General features: G+C 43.9%; 1 protein-coding gene across 4 annotated transcripts in view; it reads left to right on the plus strand.

The window, feature by feature from the left end:
- The window catches only part of robo1 (roundabout, axon guidance receptor, homolog 1 (Drosophila)), a 342,597-nt gene extending 323,000 nt beyond the window's left edge, over positions 1 to 19,597 (plus strand). For 3 of the 4 annotated variants that reach the window (XM_059968997.1, XM_059968998.1, XM_059969000.1), the window contains 3 exons: positions 14,144 to 14,464; positions 15,851 to 16,071; positions 18,196 to 19,597. In XM_059968997.1, coding sequence (XP_059824980.1) covers positions 14,144 to 14,464; positions 15,851 to 16,071; positions 18,196 to 18,210 — 557 coding nt within the window. In that variant the 3' untranslated portion in view covers positions 18,211 to 19,597. The remainder of the gene's footprint in view (positions 1 to 14,143; positions 14,465 to 15,850; positions 16,072 to 18,195) is intronic. The other variant, XM_059968999.1, reaches the window with a different exon arrangement.
- Positions 19,598 to 21,379: the final 1,782 nt, after the last annotated feature.

Raw genomic sequence — 21,379 nt, forward strand, 5'->3', positions numbered from 1 at the left:
TGTGAGTGAGTGAGTGTGTGTGTGTGTGTGTGTGAGTGTGTGTGTGTGTGTGAGTGAGTGAGTGTGTGTGTGTGTGTGAGTGAGTGAGTGTGTGTGTGTGTGTGTGAGTGTGTGTGTGTGTGTGAGTGAGTGAGTGTGTGTGTGTGTGTGAGTGTGTGTGTGTGTGTGAGTGAGTGAGTGTGTGTGGGTGTGTGTGTGTTTGTGGGTGTGGGTGTGTGTGTTTGTGGGTGTGTGTGTTTGTGGGTGTGTGTGTGTTTGTGTGTGTGTATATGTAAGAGAGAGTATGTCCCTCCCTTCATCAGATTATCCCTATCCCTTAGTTTTCCTGTAACTCCCTCTTCCTTCATTCCCATCTCTCTACACTTCATTCATTGCTGCCTGATCGGTATATGTCATTTGTCATATGTATCTCTGGGTGAGTCGTCACTTTTATATTCAGGTCCTCTTGAAATGAGTGCTAATAAATCTCCCTCCCCTGTCCCCTTCTCTCCCTCCCTCCTTGTCCCTCTCTTGCACTCTCTCACCCATCTTTCTCTGCCTCCCTCTTCTCCATCTCACTCTCTCTCTCTCCCTGTCTGTCTATTTGTCTCCCTCTCTCTGTCTCTCTCCCTCCCTCCACCTCGTTCCCCCTCTCCCGCTCTTCCACCCCCTTCTCTCTCTCTGTGCACCTTCCTCCCTGCTGATAACCCATTTTCTATCTCATTACGTTTCTATTTTTCGATCACTGCTGACACTTAAATGAATGCTGAACTGGGGTGGTTATCGGTACAGAGGGAATGCATCCTTCTCTTTCCAAGTTGACAAGGCGGCTAAATCACAACTGAAGTTTCACTTAAATTCTTTTGAAAATCTCACTAAATGGATTCTGAACGTTTGATAGGACATAAAGCTCTGGCATTTTAATTGTAAGGCTTTTACGAGGTACCAGTGTAACATTAGCTGTTTTCTTTGAAATGTACCCAACTATGAAGTGTGTGGAGCTGAATTATTGTTATAAGGGAGAATTCACTTGTTACATGCTAAATTACACAGTTTAAAGCCACATAATTCTATGGTGGAATTCAGTATTTTTACATTAATTTCTTCTTTTATTTTCCTGGTAGTTCCATACTGAAAGTATGAGATAATTTATGCACTTGAGAAAAACACACAGCTGTTGAAGGTGAGAGGGGAAAGGTTTAAAAAGGACCTGAGGGGGTATTTTTATATGCTGGGGGTGTGTATATGGAACAGGCTGCCAGAGGAGGTAGTAGAAGTGGGTACAATTACAAAGGCTTTGGTCAGTTGCATAGGTAGGAAAGGTTTAGAGGGGTATAGGCCAAACACAGGCAAATGCAACTAACTGAATCAGCTTTAATTATCACCAGCATACATCATGAAATTTGTTGACTTTGCAGCAGCCTACAATGCAATACACAATAATAGAGAAGAAAGCTGAATTACAGTATGGTATGAATGTGTGTGTGTGTGTGTGTGTATATAAACAGTTAAATAAATAGTACAAAAATAAAAAATTGAAGTGTAGTGAGGCAGTGTTCATGGGTTCAATGTCCATTCAAAAATCTGATGACGGGGAAGAAGCTGTTCCTGAATCATTAAATGTGTGTCTTCAGTATCTCCTCCCTGATGGTAGTAATGAGAAGAGGGCATGCCCTGGGTGATGGGGGCCTTAATGAGGGACACGGCCTTTTTGAGGCATCGGCCTTGAAGGTGTCCTGGATACTCCAGGGGCCAGTGCCCACGATGGAGGTGACTAATCTTACAACTCTCTGCAACATATTTCGATCCTGTGCAGCAGCACCCCTCCCCCATACCAGACAGTGATGCAGCCAGTTTAAATGCTCTCCACAATCAGTTCGTCGACTGGGTCAGCATGGGCAAGATGGGCCAAAAGGCTTGTTTCTGTGCTGTATGAATCTGTGCCTCTATGACATGATCGGGCTCTGAAGGGAGCTTGGGAGCCCATGTTTTATTCAGTATGTCTTTCTGCTTAAGTGTTGAATTCCCCATTGTCTGTTCTTCCCGTGACCGTGTGGGCTTCCTCCGGGTGCTCCGGTTTCCTGTGAGCAGGTTAATTGGTGATTGTAAATTGTCCTGTGATTAGGTTCGGATTAATTGGGGGGCTGCTGGCAGTGCAGTTCACTGGGCCGAAAGGCCAGTTCCACACAGTATCTCGAAATAAAGATCTGTTAACACTGTCCAAACTAGTCATCACTTCAGCTTTCCTGAAGAACAGAGGGATGTTGGGGTCCATGTCTGTAGATCCCTCAAAGGTGACACACAGGTTGAAAAGATGCATGATGTGTTGGCCTTTGTTTGTTGGGGGATTGACTAGAGGAGTCATAGGTCATCTTGCAACTCTACAAAACTCTGATTCAACCGTACTTGGAGTATTGTGTTCATTTCTGGTTGTCTCATTGTAGGAAAGATGTGGAAGCTTTCGAGAAATTGCAGGGGAGATTTCTCAGGGTGCTGCCTGGATTAGAGAGCATGCCTTATGTGTTTTTGTTTACTTAGAGATAAACCGTGGATCAGACTTTTCCTTGCCAACAAGCTGCACCGCCCTGCAACCCACTTTTTAACCTGAGCCAAGCCTAATCATAGGACAATTCATAATGACTAGTTAACCTACTAACCGGTACATCTTTGGAACGTGAGAGGACACCAGAGCACCAGTGGAAACCTACACACACGCGCACACACACACACACACACACACACACTCTCTCTCTCACTCACACGCACACACACACTCACACACACACATGCTCACACACACACACACACACTCACTCACTCACTCATTCACTCACACGCACACACACACAAACACATACGCACACACACACATGCTCTCACACACACACACACACACACACACACACACACTCACTCACACACACACACACACACACACACACACACACACACTACAAACTCCTTATAGACACCATTGAAATTGAACTCTGAACTCCAGTGCCTCGAGCTGTAATGGCGTTACACTAATGGCTATGCTACCGTGGCACCCTACCACGTCTGATGAGGAATGGTTGGGTGAGCTAGGGGTTATGTCTTTGAAACAAAGGAGGATGAGGTTGACTGCAGAGAGGTGTGTAAGATGATAAGATGTATAGATTGAGTGGACTTCTCCCCAGTACAAAAATGGCTGATACAAGGGCTGTAGTTTGAAAGTGATTAGAGGAGAGTTTAGAAGGCATGTCAGATGCGGAGACTGGTGGGTGCATGGAACGTGCTGTCACAGTGGCGATACGCCAGGGACATTTAAGAGACTCATAGATAAGCAATGGATGGAAGGAGATTGGAGGGATGTGTGGGTGGTGTAGTGGCATCCACAGCGGACATCGAGGCAAGTGCTCCTGGGTTCAAATCCGGTCGGCTCCTTGCACTCTTTCCATCTGTGGTAGGGTAAGTTGAACATTGAACTAGTTACTCAGCCTCGTAAAAAGCACCGACAAATGCTGAAGAAATGGCAAGGTTGTCGCTATAAGGCGGAGAGCAGATCTAGCTAACTACGTGGGAGGGAAGGATTAGATTCATCTTAGAGTAGGTTAAAAGGTCAGCACAACATCGTGGGGTACTGTGCTAGCTTCTATGTTTATTAACTGCCCTGGGAAGTGTACGTGTACTTCACGTCTCCGCTTCCTTTGAGCCCACGACCTTTAAGCTCGGAGAGAGAGTCACCTCCATAACCACTGAACTTCAACTGAACCTGAATCTTGTTCCTGTGTAATTATCTCGGTAGCATTGGCACTGAAAGTCATCCATCTGTGATGTTGGCTCATGATTTCTCCACCTGACCTGTAATTAGCAAAGCAAACCAGAACCTCATTAACCCATTTGACCTGTCCTCACCATGTCACAGATGTTCAGTTTGTCTTCTCCACCTTTCCACAACCTTCTCTACGAATCTGGCATCTTCCCTCTTCCTTTCCAATCCTGAAGAAGGATCTCACCCCAAAACATCAACTGTTTATTCCTTTCCATAGACACGGCCTGACCAGCTGAGTTTTTCCAGCATTTTGTGTGTGTTGCTTTGGATTTCCAGTATCTGCAGAATCTCTCCTATTTATTGTTAACTTGTTAATATTATTTATTTATTTAGAGACACAGTGTGAAACAGACCCTTTCAGCCCAACCAGCCACAGCATCCAGCACCCCACCTACTTAACCCTAGCCTAATCACAGGACAATTTACAATGACCTATTAACTTACTAACCACAAACTAAAGAAAATCTGCAGATGCGAGAAATTAAAGCAACACACACAAAATGCTGGAGGAACTTGGCAGGCCAGGCAGCATCTACGGAAAAAAAAGTACAGTCAAGTACTAACCAGAAGGTCTTTAGACTGTGGGAGGAAACTGGAGCACCTGGAGGAAACCCACGCGGTCACAGCACGAATGTACAAGCTTGCTTGCAGAGGACGCTGGATTTGAGTTCCAGATTTATTCAGCCCAAGCCGTAACAGCGTCATGCTTACTGCTGCGCTACTGTGGCACTCCACATTCCTAGTTTTGATGATGGGTAACACATAAAATGCTGTAGGAGTTCATCAGGAAGAGTCTTGGACCAAAATGTTAACTGTTCATTCCTCTCCATAGATGCTGCCAAGCCTCCAGCATTGTGTGTGTGTTACTCTGGATTTCCAGCACCTACAGGATCTCCTGTGTGTGAAAAACTTAATATGAGCTAGGGAAATAATCCCCATCTGAGACTAAACTCATAATTCACAACTTCCTCAGAAACAAGAGCTCAGCCAGCACAATATAAATAGATATTTTAAAGTTCTGTCCTCTTGTATTTGACACTTACAGCCTGGAAAAGGGCTGACAACCAACTCTAACTATGCCTCTCATAATTTTCAACCGTCAGCTAATGAGGAAAGAATCCAAGTTTGTCCAACATTGCAGGTCAAGACCCTCCATTAGTTCTGATGAAGGGTCTCGACCCAAAATGTCAACTATTTATTTCTCTTCATTGATGCTGCCTGACCTGCTGAGCTTCTCCAGAATTTTGTGTGTGTTGCTCTGGATTTTCAGCATCTGCAGGATCTCCTGTGTTTCTGATTACATGTTCTAGATTCTGTTCCAACCTTCCACAGAAGCTGCCTGACCTGCTGAGTGTTACCAGCATTTTCTGTTTCTGCAACCATAGTGACTACAATGGCCAGCACAGTAGCATAGCAGTTTGCATACTGCCCACGATTAAGATCTGGGTTCAATTCCCACCACTGTTTACATTCTCCCCATGACTCTGCAAATTTAATCTGGGTGCTCTGGTTTCCTCCAATATATCAAAAGTTAATATCATCTACTATCACAACTTTATGTTTCTTGCAACTGCCTGCAATCTCTCTACAAATTTGCTCCTCTAAATCCCCTGTCCATTGAGTGATCTATAATACCCTATTAATATGGTTATCCCTTTCTTTTTCCACAGTTTCACCCATATAGGGAGTTTAACATCCAAGGATAGAGATTGTATCGAAAGGATAGGCAGTTAGGCAGAGGGGATTTAAAAAAATCAAGTCAAATCCTTTGAAAGAGCTGACAAAAAATCAGAAGGTGTGGAATCCTTGTGAGCAGGGTAGAAACTGCAAGGGTAGAAAGACCCAGATGGGTGTTATATCCAGTCACTCGAACAATAGCCAGGACGTGGCTTATAAATTACAATGGGAGAAAGAAAAGTCATGTATAAGGGGAATGTGACTACAGTCATGGTGGATTTCAATATGGAGCTGGACTTGGAAGATCAGGTTGGTATGGGGTCCCAAGAGAGGGAATTTGTAAAATACTTCCAAGGTGACTTTTTAGAGCAGCTTGTGGTTGAGCCCACTGGAGGAAAGGAAATTCTGGATTGGGTGCTGTGTAGTGAAACAGACTGGATTAGGGAGCTTAAGGTAAATGAACCCTTAAGAGGCAGTGATCATAATATGATAGAATTTACCTTGCAGTTTGAGGAGAAGATAAAATCAGATGTATCAGTATTATGGTGGAGTTAAGGGGAAGCATTAGAGAGGAGCTGTCCAACATTGATTGAAAGGAGTCACTCACAGCGATGACGGCAGAAGAGCAAAGGCTGGAGTTTCTGGGAGCAATTTGGAAGGCATGGGGTGGATACATCTCAAGGATGAAGAAGTTTTCTAGTGGGAGAATGAGGCAACCATAGCTGACAAGGAAAGTCAAAGACAGCAGAAAAGGAAAAAGAGGCATATAATGTAGCAAAGATCAGCGAGAAAGAGGTTCAGGAAGCTTTTAAACACCAACAGAAGGCAACTGAAAACCTATAAGGAGTGCAAAGCTGAAAAATGAAAGTAAGCTAACCAATAATGTAAAAGAGGATACCAATTTTTTTCAGGTATATGAAGAGTAAAAGAGAGGTGGGAGTAGATAATGGTCCGCTGGAAAGTGACGCTAGAGAGGTAGTAACTGGGAACAAAGAAATGGTGGCAAAACTGAATAAGTATTTTGCAACAATCTTTACTGTGGGTGACACCAGCAGTGTGTCAGGGAACAGAAGTGAGTGTACTTGCCTTTACTAAGCAGAAAGTGCTTGGAAAGCTGAATGTTCTGAAGGTAGATGAGGCATGTGGGCCAGATGGACTACATCCCGGGGTTCAGAAAGAGGTAGCTGAAGAGATTGTGGAGGCATGAGTAGATTTTAAAATGGTTCCAGAGGACAGGAAATTGCAAATGTCACTCCTCTTTTTAAGAAGAGAGGGAGGCAGAAGAAAGTTAATTATAGGCCAGTTAGCCTGAATTCGGTGGTTGGGAAGAGTTGGAGTCCATTATTAAGGATGAGGTTTTGGGGTACTTGGAGGCACATAATAAAAAGCCCGTGCAACTGGCTTGGGTGCAAGATTGGATTGCTCTAGGTGTCAAAAGGAGCAGTCAGGGCCCGGGCAGAGGAGATTCGGTATCCATACAACTGGCCTGTGTGTGAGGTTGGATTGCTCTGGGAGCCAAGATGATTTGAAGAGGTTGAAAGCAGCTTGGGACTGGGCAATGAAATCTGGGCCCAGAGCAAGTTGCTGGGTGGCAAAATCTGGGCCCGGAGTGAGTCATTGGGCAGCATGGTTGTAGGCCTAGAGCCTTTCATTGCAGCAGGGTCCTAGTCCGAGGTACGATAAGCTGTTTAGACAATTTAAACCCAGATTGTAGGTCCGGGAACCAATTTAGCTCGCTCCCCGCAATCTTCTCTCCTCTCTCCATGGTGCCACAGCCTTTTGCTGTTCCGTTGTTTGTTAGTTTAAGCTCCAGTCCAGATAGACTGAAAAGCCAGGGTGTCAGTCAGCCAGGAACTCCTCAAGCATTTTATGTTTGTTGCTTTGGATTTCCAGCACCAGCAATATCTCTTATGTTTAAGGTTAGCTTTATTGGTCACATGTACATCAAAACATTGAAATTTACAGTGAAAAGCATCATTTGCATCAACAACCAGAACAATCTGAGGCTTCCAACACCAAAATAGCAGGCGTAGAACTTACTAACCATAGCCCAAACCTTTGGAGCATGGGAGGAACTCCCTGGCTACTCAGCCCTTAAGCCCATGCTAACCAAGATACCCAACTAAGCCACTCCTGTCAAATCCACTGTTTCCATCCATTATACGGCCTGACCTGCTGAGTTCCTCCAGCACGTTGGGTGTGTTGCTATAACCCTATTTGTCTGAATTCGGCCCATATCCCCTCTAAACCTTTCGTATCCATCTGACTCCCCTTCAAAGACTCTACAACCCATGTTCTTAGTAGTATTTCTTCATTTTATTATTATTATTTTTGTTGTTATATTTGTTCTTTTTGTATTAGCACAGTTTGTACTTTTTTGCACATCGATTATTTGGCCATCTTTGTGTGCAGTTTTTCATTGATCCTATTGTATTTCTTTGTTCTACTGTGAATGTCTGCAAGACAATGTATCTCAGAATAGTATATGGTGACATATACGTACTTTGATAATAAATTTACTTTGAACTTTGAACAGCACAGGAAGAGTCATCCAGCTCAGAATCAGGCCCTTCTGCCCATCTCGCCAATGCCTACCTGAGCTTTTCCCGTTCGCCTGTGTTTGGCCTATGTCTCTCTGAAGCTTTTCCTATCCATGTACCTGGTATATTTCGTTCTTAGCAGTGATCATAAAGAATATAAAGGCAAGGATATAACGTTGAGGCTTTATAAAGCACTGGTGAGGCCTCACTTTGTGTATTGAGAGCAGTTTTGGGTTCCTTATCTATGAAAGGATGCGCCGACACTGGAGAGGGTTCAAAGGGAGTTCACGAAAATGTTTCTGGGATTGAAAGGCTTGTCATATGAAGTGCATTTGTTGGGCATCTACACACTGAAATTCAGAAAAATGAGGGGTGACCTCATGTCACCTCAATCGAAAGCTGAAAGGCCTGAATAGAGTGGATGCGGAAAGGATGTTTCCTATGGTGGGTGACTCTTAAGGCCAGAGGACATAGCCTCAGAAGACTGGAGCATCTTTCCAGAACAGAGATGTGGAGGAATTTCTTTAATCAGAAAGTAGTGAATCTAAGGAATTCATTGCCACAGGCAGCCGTGGAGACCAAGTCTTTATATATATTTAAGGCAGGGACTGATAGATTCTTGATTGGTCAGGGCATGAAAGGATACAGGGAAAAGGCTAAGAGGGTAAGTAGATCAGCAATGATGAAATGGCAGGGCAGATGCAAAGGGCCAAATGGCCTAATTCTGTTCTTCTATCTTATGGTCTTAATATAAATGCAAGCACTACAGAGATTTTAAACATTGGAAGGGCCATTTAGAGACAGATCCAAAGTACTTTAATGTGTTTCATTTCCAGATTTAATCGCCACAGAAGTGGACCTTCAGGCTAGGATTGGGCTGAGAGAACAGCAATAATCAAACGGAAGATTAAAATAGATCGGGGGTTTGTGTGCTTAAACCCCTGATATTAGGAATTCATTGCCAGAGGTGATGGTGTAATGAAAAATCTGATTGGGTGGACAGGGAATGCAGTGTGGTTTTGTCTGAGGTAAATTAGATTGAAAAAGAACAGGGTATTTAATTAGAGGTCATTTTACCAGGTCACCTCATAATCCAGATGTTTTGAATTAAAAAGGATGCAGGCATAAAGACATAAAGCCATAGACTTCTTTGATGAATATTAAACGCTTCCAGCAGGATTGCTGGAATATTCTGGAATATTTCCATTGTTTCTTCCTCATCCTGTTAATGCTGCTTCAATCACATAGTGGATAGCTTGCAGTAGGTGGAGTATGGCGTGTGTAAATGAGACCGAGAGACCTGTTTTCCTGTCCTGCCTTTCACAGCTGTAGGGAATGTAGAGGAGGCTTGACCAAAAAGCAGAGCAGCGGAGATGATTTGCACTCTTGGGTCGCTATGTAGTCCAGTGATTAGTGTGACGCTCGGAGCACCAGAGTTTGGAGTTCAATTCCAGTGTCCCTTCCTGTGACTGTGTGGATTTCCTCCGGGTGCCCTGGTTTCCACCCACAATCTAGAGACGTACCGGTTGGTAGGTTAATTTGCCATTGTAAATTGTCCTGTGATTTATTCATTCATTATGTGCCATGTCGTATGATGTGGGCGATCAATGTCTTTGAATTTTCTTGATCGTGCTTGGCAAGTCTTTCTACAGAAGTGGTTTGCCATTTTCGACAGAAGGAGGTTAGCTGGAAGGTGATAGGTGGGTGGGAAAGGTCAAGGGCTGGAGAATAAAGAATCTGATAGAGGAGAGTGGACCGTAGGAAAACGAGAAGAAGGAGGGTACCCAGGAGAAGAAATTGGTACTCTGACCTTTCACATCTACCTATTACTTCCCCCTGGGTCCCCTCCTTCCCTTTCTCCAAAGGTTCCCTCTCCTCTCCTTTCAGATTCCTTCCTCTCCAGCTCTTGACCTTCCCCACCCACCTGGCTTCACCCATCACCTTCCACCTAGTCTCCTTCCCCTCCCCCACCTTTTTATTCTGGCATCTCCCCCATTCCATCTCGGTCGTGAAGAAGGGTCTCAGCCCAAAGCTACTTACTCTTTTCCACAAAATCATGCCTGACCAGCTGCATTCCTCCAGTGTCCTGCTTGTGTTGCTCTGGATTTCCAGCATCTGCAGATTTTCTCGTGTTTTTAGTTTGCAAGCTTATCAATTAACCCTGACTCTGGAAGTGACCCCTCTACGATCTGCTCTCGGAGCCTTGCTCTTTGTGATTTTTCTAAATGACTGGTATGATTAAGTAGAAGGGTGGAGGAGTGGGTTACTAGGTTTTCAGATGACACGGAGGTTGGTGGTGTTGTGGATAGTGTAGAAGGTTGTCACAGGTTACGATGGGACGTCAACAGGATGCAGAGTTGGGCTGACAAATGGCAGATGGAGTTCATTCCAGTAAAAGTGTGAAGTGATTCACTTTGGAAGGTCAAACTTGAAGGCAGGGTACAAGGTTAATGGCAAGATTCTTAGCAGTGTGGTGAGACAGAATGCTCTTGGGCTGCAGATCCACACATCCCTCAAAATTGCTGTTCAAGTTGATAGGGTGGTTAAGGAGGTGTAGGGTGTGTTGGCCTTTGTCAGTTGGGGGATTGAGTTCAAGAACCATGAGGTAACATTGCAGCTCTATAAATCTCTGGTTAGACCACAGTTGGAGTATTCTGTTCAGTTCTGGCTGCCTCATTATGAAAAGGATGTGGAATCAGTGTAACAGGATGTATGTCTTATGAGGTTAGGTTGAGCGAGCTTGGGCTTTTCTCTTTGGAGCAAAGGAGGATGAGAGGTGACTTGTGTTATGATCCCAGCCCCCTCCTTTGTGAGAATCGCAAGAGCACCAGTTGAGGGGGGGGGGGGGGTCAGTAGACCCAGGAAGTGAGAGAGAGAGAAACGTGAAAAATTGCACGTCCCACCAGGGATACAGAATAAGATGCCAGTAACTATTGTCTCATGGAGACCACGTGAAAAGCCCTCGGGCAAGGTGGGCTGGTTGAGAGAGAGATTGCATCATCCCAACCTGATTGACACCTGCGACCCCGTGAGGAAGTATAAAGGAGAGTCTCAGGGGGACAGCCCCTTAGACGCACCAAGAAGACACGAGAGAGTGATCCCGCAGCAGCGGGAAGCCATTCTGAAGGAAGCCACGTGCATTAGATTCCGGGATTGGAATCTGTGGCTGGAATCACAGAAAACCGCTTTAACTAACATTGGGGAGAGGAAACCAACGCTCCCCTGATTTCACGGAAGATTCATCAAGACTCGGCAAGTTCTTTCTCTTCTCCCCCAATCTCTCTCTCTCGGTCGCCCCACGCAAAACCCAGCGATTTTCAAAGGGCTGAGGCCTGCAGACTTTCAGAGTGACTTTTATATTTCCAATGGACAATCTATTAACCCCTAGACACCAGCAGAGCTCACTTCTTAATGATGATTATTACTATCCCCGCGCTTTAGATTGAATGTTGACGATGTGCACTATCTGAATGTATGTATTAACCTTACTTTTGTGTCCCTTTATAAATAAAAACGTTTGAAAATAGTGACACCAGACTTCAACAGACCTCTCTATCTTTGCTGGTACGTTATCCAGTTACGGGATTCGTAACACTTGATAGAGATGTACAAAATTATAAAAGGCAGTGAGTGAGAGGAACAGCTAGGGACTTTTTCCCAGGGCAGAAATGGCCAATACTAGAGGGCATCTGCTTAAGGTGAGTGGAGAAAAGTTTAGGGGAGATGTCAGAGGTAAATGTTTTACAGAGACTGGTGGGGATGGTGGTGGAGGAAGATACAATTCAGGTGTTTGAAAGACTCTTAGATAGACCATTGGGTTAGATAAATGGCGGTTTATAGGCTGTATAGGAGGGAAGGATTAGATTGATTTTGGGGCATGTAAAGATGTCAGCATAACATTGTGGGTCGAAAGGTCTTTATTGTTCTGTTCTGCTCAATGTTCTATGTTCTAAAACTGCTCCTTTACTCTGGTTGCATCACCAATTGGCACAGAGGGACCACTGCACAGGATTGGGAATAGCTGCAGGAAGTTGTAAACACAGGCAGATCCATCCTGGGCACTTGCCCAGCACCCCCTCCCCCCGCATCTGGGATACCTTCAAAAGGCGATGCCTCAAAAGGGCAGCTCCATCATTAAGGAACCCCATCACCCAGGACGTGCCCTCTTCTCATTGCCCCCATCAGGGAGGAGGTACAGGAGCCTGAAGACACACACTCAACATTTCAGGAACTAATTCTTCCCCTTAGCCATCAGATTTCTGAATGGACAATAAATCCATGTACACTACCTTTTACAACTTCCTGCAGCTTTTTCCAGTCCTGTGCAGTGGTCCCCATACCAGACAATGATGCAACCAGAGTAAAGGAGCAGTTTTAGAACATAAAACATTTTTTTCTTTTTTGCTCTCTTTTTGCACTACTTATTTAATTCAATTTGTAATATTATCTTCTCCTATTGTAATGTATAGTGTTTTATTATCGTGTATTTGCAATGTACTGCTGCCACAAAATAACATATTTTATGACATATGCCAGTGATGTTAAACCTGATTTTGTTCTATATTCTACATTCCATATGATTGTGACCCTCTCCATGGGCTGGAGCTTGCTGGTAAATCCCTGCAACTATGCGGTAAATATCTGGGATTTGCTCTAGGCATCCCGAGATTATTGGATAGACTCTGCTGCCGTTGTCCAGGCTGTGCTCCAGATCTGAGGTCTAATAGCTGCCATCTCACTTCCTCATGCTCATCCTGATGAACCTACTCCCATGACTTAGAATTGGTACAGGAAAGCCCTAACTGTTCCAAGGTGATGACTGGATCCAGTTTAGCATGAGATCCTATCTACACACAGTGGCCGCTTTATTCAATGCCTCCTGTATCTAATAAAGTGACCACAGAGTGTATGTTCATGGTCTTCAGCTGCTGTAGCCCGTCCACTTCAAGGTTCGACGTGTTGTGTGCTTAGAAATGCTCTTCTGCACACCACTGTTGTAGCGATGGTTGTCTGAGTTGCTGTCACCTTGAACCAGTCTGGCTATTCCCCTCTGACCTCTCTCATTAACAAAGCATTTCCGCCCACTCACTGGATGTTTTTCTTTGTTTCTCAGACCATCCCCTGTAAACTCTAGAGACCGTTGTGCATGAAAATCCCAGGAGATCAGCAGTTTCTGAGATACTCAAACCACCCCATCTGGCACCAACAAGCATTCCACAATCAAAATCACTTAGATCACATTTCTTCCCCATTCTGATGTTGGCCTTGATGACAACTGAACCTCTTGACCATGTCTGCATGCTTTTATGCACTGAGTTGCTGCCACATAATTAGCTGATCAGATATTTGCATTAACAAGCAGGTGTACCTAATAAAGTGGCCACTGAGGGTATATGTCTTCAAATTAATTGTATTTGCTGTACTGATATTAATTATTTAAAGGCATTTCAAGTGATTTATTCCTTTTAATTATTTTTGATTACATTTTTAATTGATTCATTCATATTTAATAGGTTGGGAATGTATTTGGCTATCAGTGACAGTCAGAAATATTTCAAGTATTTGAAATGCAGCATTGTGGTGGGAGTGCTTTAAATGGCTGACCCGGATTTTGTGGGTGGGATTTGTTCTAGCTCTGTAATGTACAGAGGTTTTCACCAATTTGGATCAAGACTTGATTTTCATATTCATATTGTTGAAACTGCACAGGAACAGGCCCTTTGGCCCATCTAGTCCAGACCATAATCACCCATGTCATACGACACAGCACATAATTGTGATGATGATTGATCTGGAGCGCCATTGTAGCGTAGCAGTTAGCGCAATGCTATTACAGCTCAGGGCATCGGGTTTTGGAGTTCAATTCCAATGTCCTCTGTAAGCAAGCTTGTCTGTTTTTACTGTGTGTGTGAAGTTTTTGCTGCTCTGATTTCTTCCCTCAGGCTAGTGGGTTGCTGGGCAACGTGGATAGAAGGGCTGTATCTCTAAATAAATGTTAAATAATTACTTTTTCACACTAAAGTTATGATATAAATGCACGCTTATTATTGAGGATAAGAGGTGTTGTAGGAAACTTGTTAAAGTTCAGGGATGTAATTGGGAAAGGCAATATATTTTGTGTTTTTCCTCACCCTAGAGCTGCCTCCACCGCCAGTCCCGCCTCCCGCCATCAAATCTCCCAACATCCAGACAAAGACCCAAATGGAGTCCTGGCACTCGGTGGTGCCGAGGCCCCACGGTGCAGAGCAGAAGGCAGAGCGAGCCGGAGACAGGAAGGCAGGAGGCCATCGGGGGAGGGAGGGCAGCGAGCCCCAACACCTGGCGGAAGGCCGCCTGAACCCAGGAGAGTGCCGGGAACCCCCGGAGCATTGGCCAAACGAGGTCCACGGAGCCAGGCAGCGTCTGAACAAGGCTGGCAAGCGTGAGAGCTCCCAAGCCAAAGCACGGCTTCCTCAAGGTAAGGGCTAGAATGTCATTCCTGTCATAGCAGCCTCTCCTCTGTAACACAGAACACACAACATAGCGGTGACAGTGTGGTTAGCAGAACAGCTATGATCAGCGTTCAATTCCTGCCACTGTCTGTAATGACTTTGTAACCACTATGATCCACTGTGACCATGTGGGTTTCCTCTGGGTGCTCTGCTTTTCTCCCACATTCCAAAGACGTATGGGTATTAAGTTGCAGGCAGGCTATGTTGGCCCTGGAAACATGGTGGCATTTGTGGACAGACCCCAGCACATCTCAGACTGTGTTAGTTGCTGATGCAAGTGACACACTTCACTTTATGTCTCAGGGTTTCGATGTACAAGTGACAAGTAACGCTAATCTTTATCTTTAATCTTTAGAACACAGAACGTAGAAAACTGAACATAAAACATTGGGATAAAGAGCATGGAACATCGAACATTACAGCATAGGAACATAATGTTGCTCCAAACTGACTATGCTAATGACACCTGCACAAGGCCCACATACCTCCTTTCTCAATATATTCATGTGCCTATTTAAGATTCTCTTAAATACCTCTATGCTTTCTCCTCTCCATAGGAATCCCTGCTCTCCAAAACATTCTCTCCTCTCTACACGGATCCATCATCTCTATAATCCTCACTCCTCTCCATAACACTCCCTCCATATTGTTCTCAACTCTCTGAAATGGTCCCACCGTTAGTTTGGATTTGGGTGAACAGGGGTCAATAGTTAAGACTCTGGAGCTGTGACCATTTCCAAAGATTGCCAAGGGTCAGAGGAGATGACGGGTTAAAATTCCCATCCAAGGTAGGGCAATGGTTAACCATTTCATGCCTGTTCCACCAGAGTGTTAAGTAATGGGAGTGCATGTCTGGTGAGAGTCCTGGGTTTAACCACTGGTCAGGCCCCTTGTCTAAGAAAAGATTGTGCTGGGGTTGGACAGGGTTCAGAGAAGGTTCATGAGAATGATCCTGGGAGTGAAAGGGTTAACATGCGAGGAGCATTTTAACAGGAATTTAGAAGAATGAGGGGGGCATCCCATTGAACCCTGTCAAATATTAGAAGTCCTAGATAGAAAGGATGTGGAGAGAAAGTTTTCTAAATTGGGGGAGTCTTTAGAACAGAGATGAGGAGGAGTTTCTTTAGCTAGGTGGTGGTGAATCTGTAAAATTCATTGCCGCAGACAGCTGTGGAGGCCAAGTCACTGAGTATATTTAAAGGTTCTTAATCAGTAAGGGCATCCAAAGGTTTCAGGAAGAGGGCAGAGAAAAGGGTTGAGAGAGATAATAAATCAGCCAAGATGGAGTGGCAGGTCAGACTAGATGGGTCGAATCGTCTGTCTTATGGGCTTAACTTCCCCGTGTCGTGCAGGTGTGGAGGATGTCCTTCCCTACAGCCGCCCGACGTTTCCATCGGCGCAGAACCCCCGGGAGCCCAGCTCCTCCAGCTCCGTGTCATCGAGAGGGTCCGGCGGACGGCGTAGAGGAGAGCAGGTGGTGCCGGGAACTGCCCCAGCCTCATCCCGTCGATTGGCATCCGAAGCTGGTCTGCTGGAGATGGGAATGCCCGAGTGCGAAGAGGAAGAGTTCGAGGTGAATTCTGGGTGCATGGGGGTAAGAGTAGGGTGGGGGGGCAGGGTTGGGGACAGGTGAAGTTGGTGGGGTGCAGTCATAGAATTCAATCTTAGAGCCTCCAGAGGAATGGTTTTGGGGCAGAGATTGTGGTGGGGGATCTGAGCTTGATGAGGATTTATACTGAAATTCGCTTCCCTTTGAGAAAGTGACAATGACCCACGTTTATTTATTTATGTAGAGATACAACACTGTGTAGGTCCTCCCAACCCATTGAGCTGTGCCAGCCAGCACCCAAGCCTAATCACAGGACAATGTAGAATAAACCATAAAACTACTAACCAGAACATCTTTGAAATGTGGGAGATGAACAGGGCACCCAAAGAAAACCCATACTTTTCACCAGGTGGAAAGTACAAATTCCTTACTGAGGGCACCAAAGTTGAACATGCCCAATCTACTAGCTTTGCACTAACCACTACACTACCACGGCTTCCTAAGGAGACCCCTCCCCTTCTTGACCTTCTGCTGTCTTTTAGAGAAGGTGCTCCTGTGCTGGTGTTTCAGTAGAGTCCTGTGCTGGGGAGAGAATTTGGGATTTTAGACCCAGTAATGAAAGGAAGGTGATACACTTCCAAGCAGTAACAAATTGCGACTTTGAGGGCAGATGGAAAGTGTCATTTTCCCTTATATCTGATTCCCTTCCACGAGGGGGTTATGGTTTGTAACTTCAAAACATTAAACTAATTCAAAGGAAGACACAGGGGTCTGAAATGTGAGTCTATCTTCTAATTTACTTCAAGCGAGGTGCACTGGTATCACATGGTAGAGTGATGCAATTCATGTATTTATTCATATAAACCACAATGAATTATTTAACTGAACAAAAATGCTTAATCAAACAATATATATATACAAGACTACTCAAATGTTACTGAAAATAATAAATACAAAACAGATGGTCCACATTCGGACATGTCATGGAGATAGAGGAACTCAACAAGTCAGATAGCATCTATAGGGGAAATGGACAGTCAAGGTTTGGGGTCTAGACCCTTTATAGATAAATAAAAGATTAGCTTTATTTGTCAAATATATATCATTGTACACGGTGAAATGCCTTGTTTGTGTCAATTCAGATATGCGAGGATTGTGCTGGGGGCAGTCTGCAAGTGGCTTCCTCCATTAACGTAGCATGCCCATGACTCCCTAACTCTGACCTATGTGCCTTTGAAATGTGGAAGAAACCAGAGCACCAAGAGGCAACCCAGACGGTCACAGGGAGAATGTGCTAACTCCTTCCAGACAGCGGGGGGAATGAACCCCATCACTGGCTTTGTGAAGTGATTGTGCTACCCACTACACTGCCATGCCACCCTAATCATCAGGGGTAGAAGGGGAACGGTGAAAGGGAACCAGTGGTACAGAGGGAAATGGGAAGTCGCTGTTTCAATATGAGATGTTCTGGGTACAAAGATATTACTCAAACAACTGAGTTACTCCAGCATTTTGTGTGTTGCTGCTCTAGATTCCTGCTCTTGTCTCTTGTGTCTCTGACTATTTCTATCAGAATCAGGTTTAATATCACCGGCATATGTCATGAATCTTTTTGATTTGCAGCAGCAATATATAATAATAAAAAATATTAATTACAGTAAGAACTATACGTTAAAAATTCAATCAAAAGTGTAGTGCAAAAAAGAGCAAAAATAAAGAAAAAATATTGAGGAAGTGTTCATGGATTCATTGTCCATTTAGAAATCTAATAGGAGGGGAAGAAGCTGTTCCTAAAACTTTGAGTGGGTGTCTTCGGGCTCCTGTACCTCCTCCCTGATGGTAGCAATGTTCTGGATGATGGGGGGTCCTTGATGATGGATGCTGCCTGCTAGAGGCATCACCTTTTGAAGGTGTCCTTGATGCTGTGGAGGTTAGTGGCCATGATTGAGCTGACTGAGCGTACAACTTTCTGCAGCTTTTTCCAAATCTGTGCAGTAGTCCTTCCATACCAGATGGTATGATTCATTTCCACCATTGGCAAGCTATTGCATTTGAAGTGGAGCTGATGAGGCAGAGAGGTAGAAAATGAATATGAGAAACAAAACATTGGTGCTTTCGGTTGCTGACTCCTTGTTCTTCCCTCCACAGGATATGGAAAACTAAAGGAAAGAAGATAATTTCAAGCAATTAACTCCGATCAAACTCTGGAGAGCTCTATGCCAGTTTTTGTAAAACTCCTTACCCGTGGAAGATATTTGATGCCAGATGTAATGTCTGGTTCAATGAGGGGATTGTGTAAATTATAAATGTTTGCATCATGTTGATTGACCACATCAGTTAAGTTTTTTGTTTTTTCATTTGACTTTTGAATCTTTTGTTTTGAGAGAGGGGAGGTTGGGATGAACTTAGCTTTCAATTGTAACTTATACCTGTCAACTTTTCTATAGTTCATTGAAACAGGGTGATTCATATTGTAAATACATATTGGAGTTCTTTGTCACACCCTGTTAGTCCAACAACCTCCCATTGGCCCTGTTGTATATAAGTAACATGTTCTATCAACACCCTCCAAAGAATGGCTGTTCTGGCAAAAAAGTGGAATTGTTTTTAATAATATATATAATTGTTTTTTTTTTGTGTCGTTGTAATGCACTGTTTAATTTTTTTTAATTTCTTGGTTTCAAAAGCACAATCACTAAACTTTATAATTTGGAAAGAAAAAAAAACATTTTTAATGGTTTAATCTCCAACATCTTAGTGGAGTATTACGTGTGACAGAGGGGAAGCAAAATGGAGAAATGTCTGAGCTTTTTTGCCATCTGAGATTGAGATGATGGTTTTTTTTATTGGGGGGAGTGAGGGAGGGATCGGGATGATTGGTGGGGAACTCTTGGGAGGGGTTGGGAAGAATCTGCACACTTGGGCAGAAGCGAGTGGAAGAATCAATCCTTTAATTCACCTCTCTCTAGTAAGATGAAAAAAATATTTCTTGCCAAGGTGAAGAATGTTGATGGGACCTGTGGCAGTTTACAAAGATACAAAGACTTTCTGATCTGCATAGATCCTGTTCCATCTCCACAGCTGCAAACCCGACTTAATAAAAGTACAGTACCTTGTTATGCTTGCTGATGCAACTTACACAAGTACCTCTGGCCTCTGGACTGACTTGTCTGTGCTGATCAGGGCACAGATGTTGAAAAACTGGGTTCTGATTGGAAGGAGCTTACTTAACACTTCAATCAACAAGGATGCCTTCCTTTATAGGAAAACATTCAGAACGACCACCCTTAGACACCTCCCGAATCTACTGTGATGACCCATGTCACCGGACGGATGGTTCAAGTTGAACTTCTTGTCAACCACTCGTGTGGTTACCAAGGGCAACAGTGTATTGTGCTAAGACAATTTGTCCTCATTGTCTTGGTATTTTTTATGTAAGAATTCTTTTCTGTAGTCATGAATTTACATATTTGAGGATTTAATAACCCTGAACGTATAATTTCCCTGCCACATTATTTATTAAAAATTCTCCTCAAGATCACAAACACGATACATTGTGTCAGAGACTTTTCTTTAAGAAAAGCAGAATATTGATCATGATTGTTCCTTTGAATAAAGCTTTCAATTTGTGCAAGAAATACAAAAAGCACTGGAGGAGTTCCAGGGGCCTGGAGTTCCAAGCTGCATCTGCAGAGAGAAAAGAATTGTGAACATTGCACGTTGTGTCCCCAGTCCTGGTTCAGGATGAGGACTCAAAGCATTGACATTCCCTTTCTCCCCACAGATGCTGCTCAACCTGCTGAGTTCCTCCAGCTGGTAGTTTGTTGTTCCAGATTCCAGCATCTGCACTCTCTTGTGTCTCAGTCTTAATTTGAGCAAGTTTGTTGTCTTACAAGGAGACAACGTAAGATTGATAGGAAACCATTCATCTCTTTGCACCTGTTCCATCAAGGCTGAGCAGGATCTTAAGAATACTTAACTATTTTTTCTTCATTCAAGTTCAAGTTTATTGTCAGTTGACTGTACATATATACAACCAAACGAAACAATGTTCCTCCAGAACATGGTGCACCCACAAAATATATATCACACACAACACATAAATCAAAATATTACCATAAATAAGTTAATAATATACAATTCAAAAATGCATGTAGGACAGGGAAACACCTCGCCATCCTCGTGACAAGAACTTAGTGGTGGCAGGATATTCACATCACATAGGTGTTGCTGGCAAGACCAACACCAGTTGCCCATTTCTGCCTGCCTCTCGGAGACACTGATGAGTGGCCGTCTTGGACCATAGCAGACCAGCTGGTGAAGACCATCACAGAGTGCTGTTGGAGAGAGATTTCCAAGATTTGGACCCATAAGACCATAAGATGTAGGAGCAGAATTAGGCCATTTAGTCCATCGAGTCAGCTCCACCATTCCATCAAACCATTCTCTTGCCTTCTGCCCACAACCTTTGGTGCCATTACTAATCAAGAACTTCATCATCTACATCTCTATCAAGTTGCCTCTCATCCTTCTTCACTCCAAAGAGAAAAGCTCTCATGCACTCAACCTATCCTCTAAAGGCATGTTCTCTAATCCAGGCAGCATACTGGTAAATCTCTACAGCCTCTCTAAAACTACCACTTTCTTCCTATAATGAGGCAGTCAGAATTGAACACAGTACTCCAGGATTGCTCTATGCACAGTTTTATGGAACTGAAACATTACCTCACAGCCTTTGGCCCATCTAATGAAGGCCAGCACATCATACACTTTCTTAACAATTTTGAGGGATCTATGGATGATAAATGCAAGATCCCTATACACTGCTAAAAGACACGCAATTAATCAGATGATGTACCAAAGTAAATCTTTGCTCACTTTTCCAGGTTGAACTTCATTTGCCACTTCTCAGCCCAGCTCTAAATCCTGTCAATGTCCCTTCTACAACTCCACCAAACTTCATGCCATCTGCATTGGCAAGTGGTATCAGGGTATGAAAATACAATACACCTTATAGGTTGTTCAGAGCGTAGCCCCTTGTAAACTGGTGACACATGCAGCATTGTTGCAGTAAATGGTGCATTATTCTTTTGCAACTAATATTGCATTGCACTCATCCTGAAAAGCAGAGCACTTTCCAGTGGGTTACTGACTTGTGCCTTGCTGATGGTATAAATCAGGGATAGCTTTCCACAGGATACGTTGACTATGATCTGCTCTGCAGATGTAATGAATATCCAAGTCAAGTCGAAATAAATTTATTATCAAAGTACAGTATTGTACGAGAGTCTGAGACACATAAATATAGCGAGAGTGCCTAAGAATTTTGCAC

The sequence above is a fragment of the Hypanus sabinus genome, chromosome 4 (assembly GCF_030144855.1).
Source record: "Hypanus sabinus isolate sHypSab1 chromosome 4, sHypSab1.hap1, whole genome shotgun sequence".
NCBI lineage: Eukaryota > Metazoa > Chordata > Chondrichthyes > Myliobatiformes > Dasyatidae > Hypanus > Hypanus sabinus.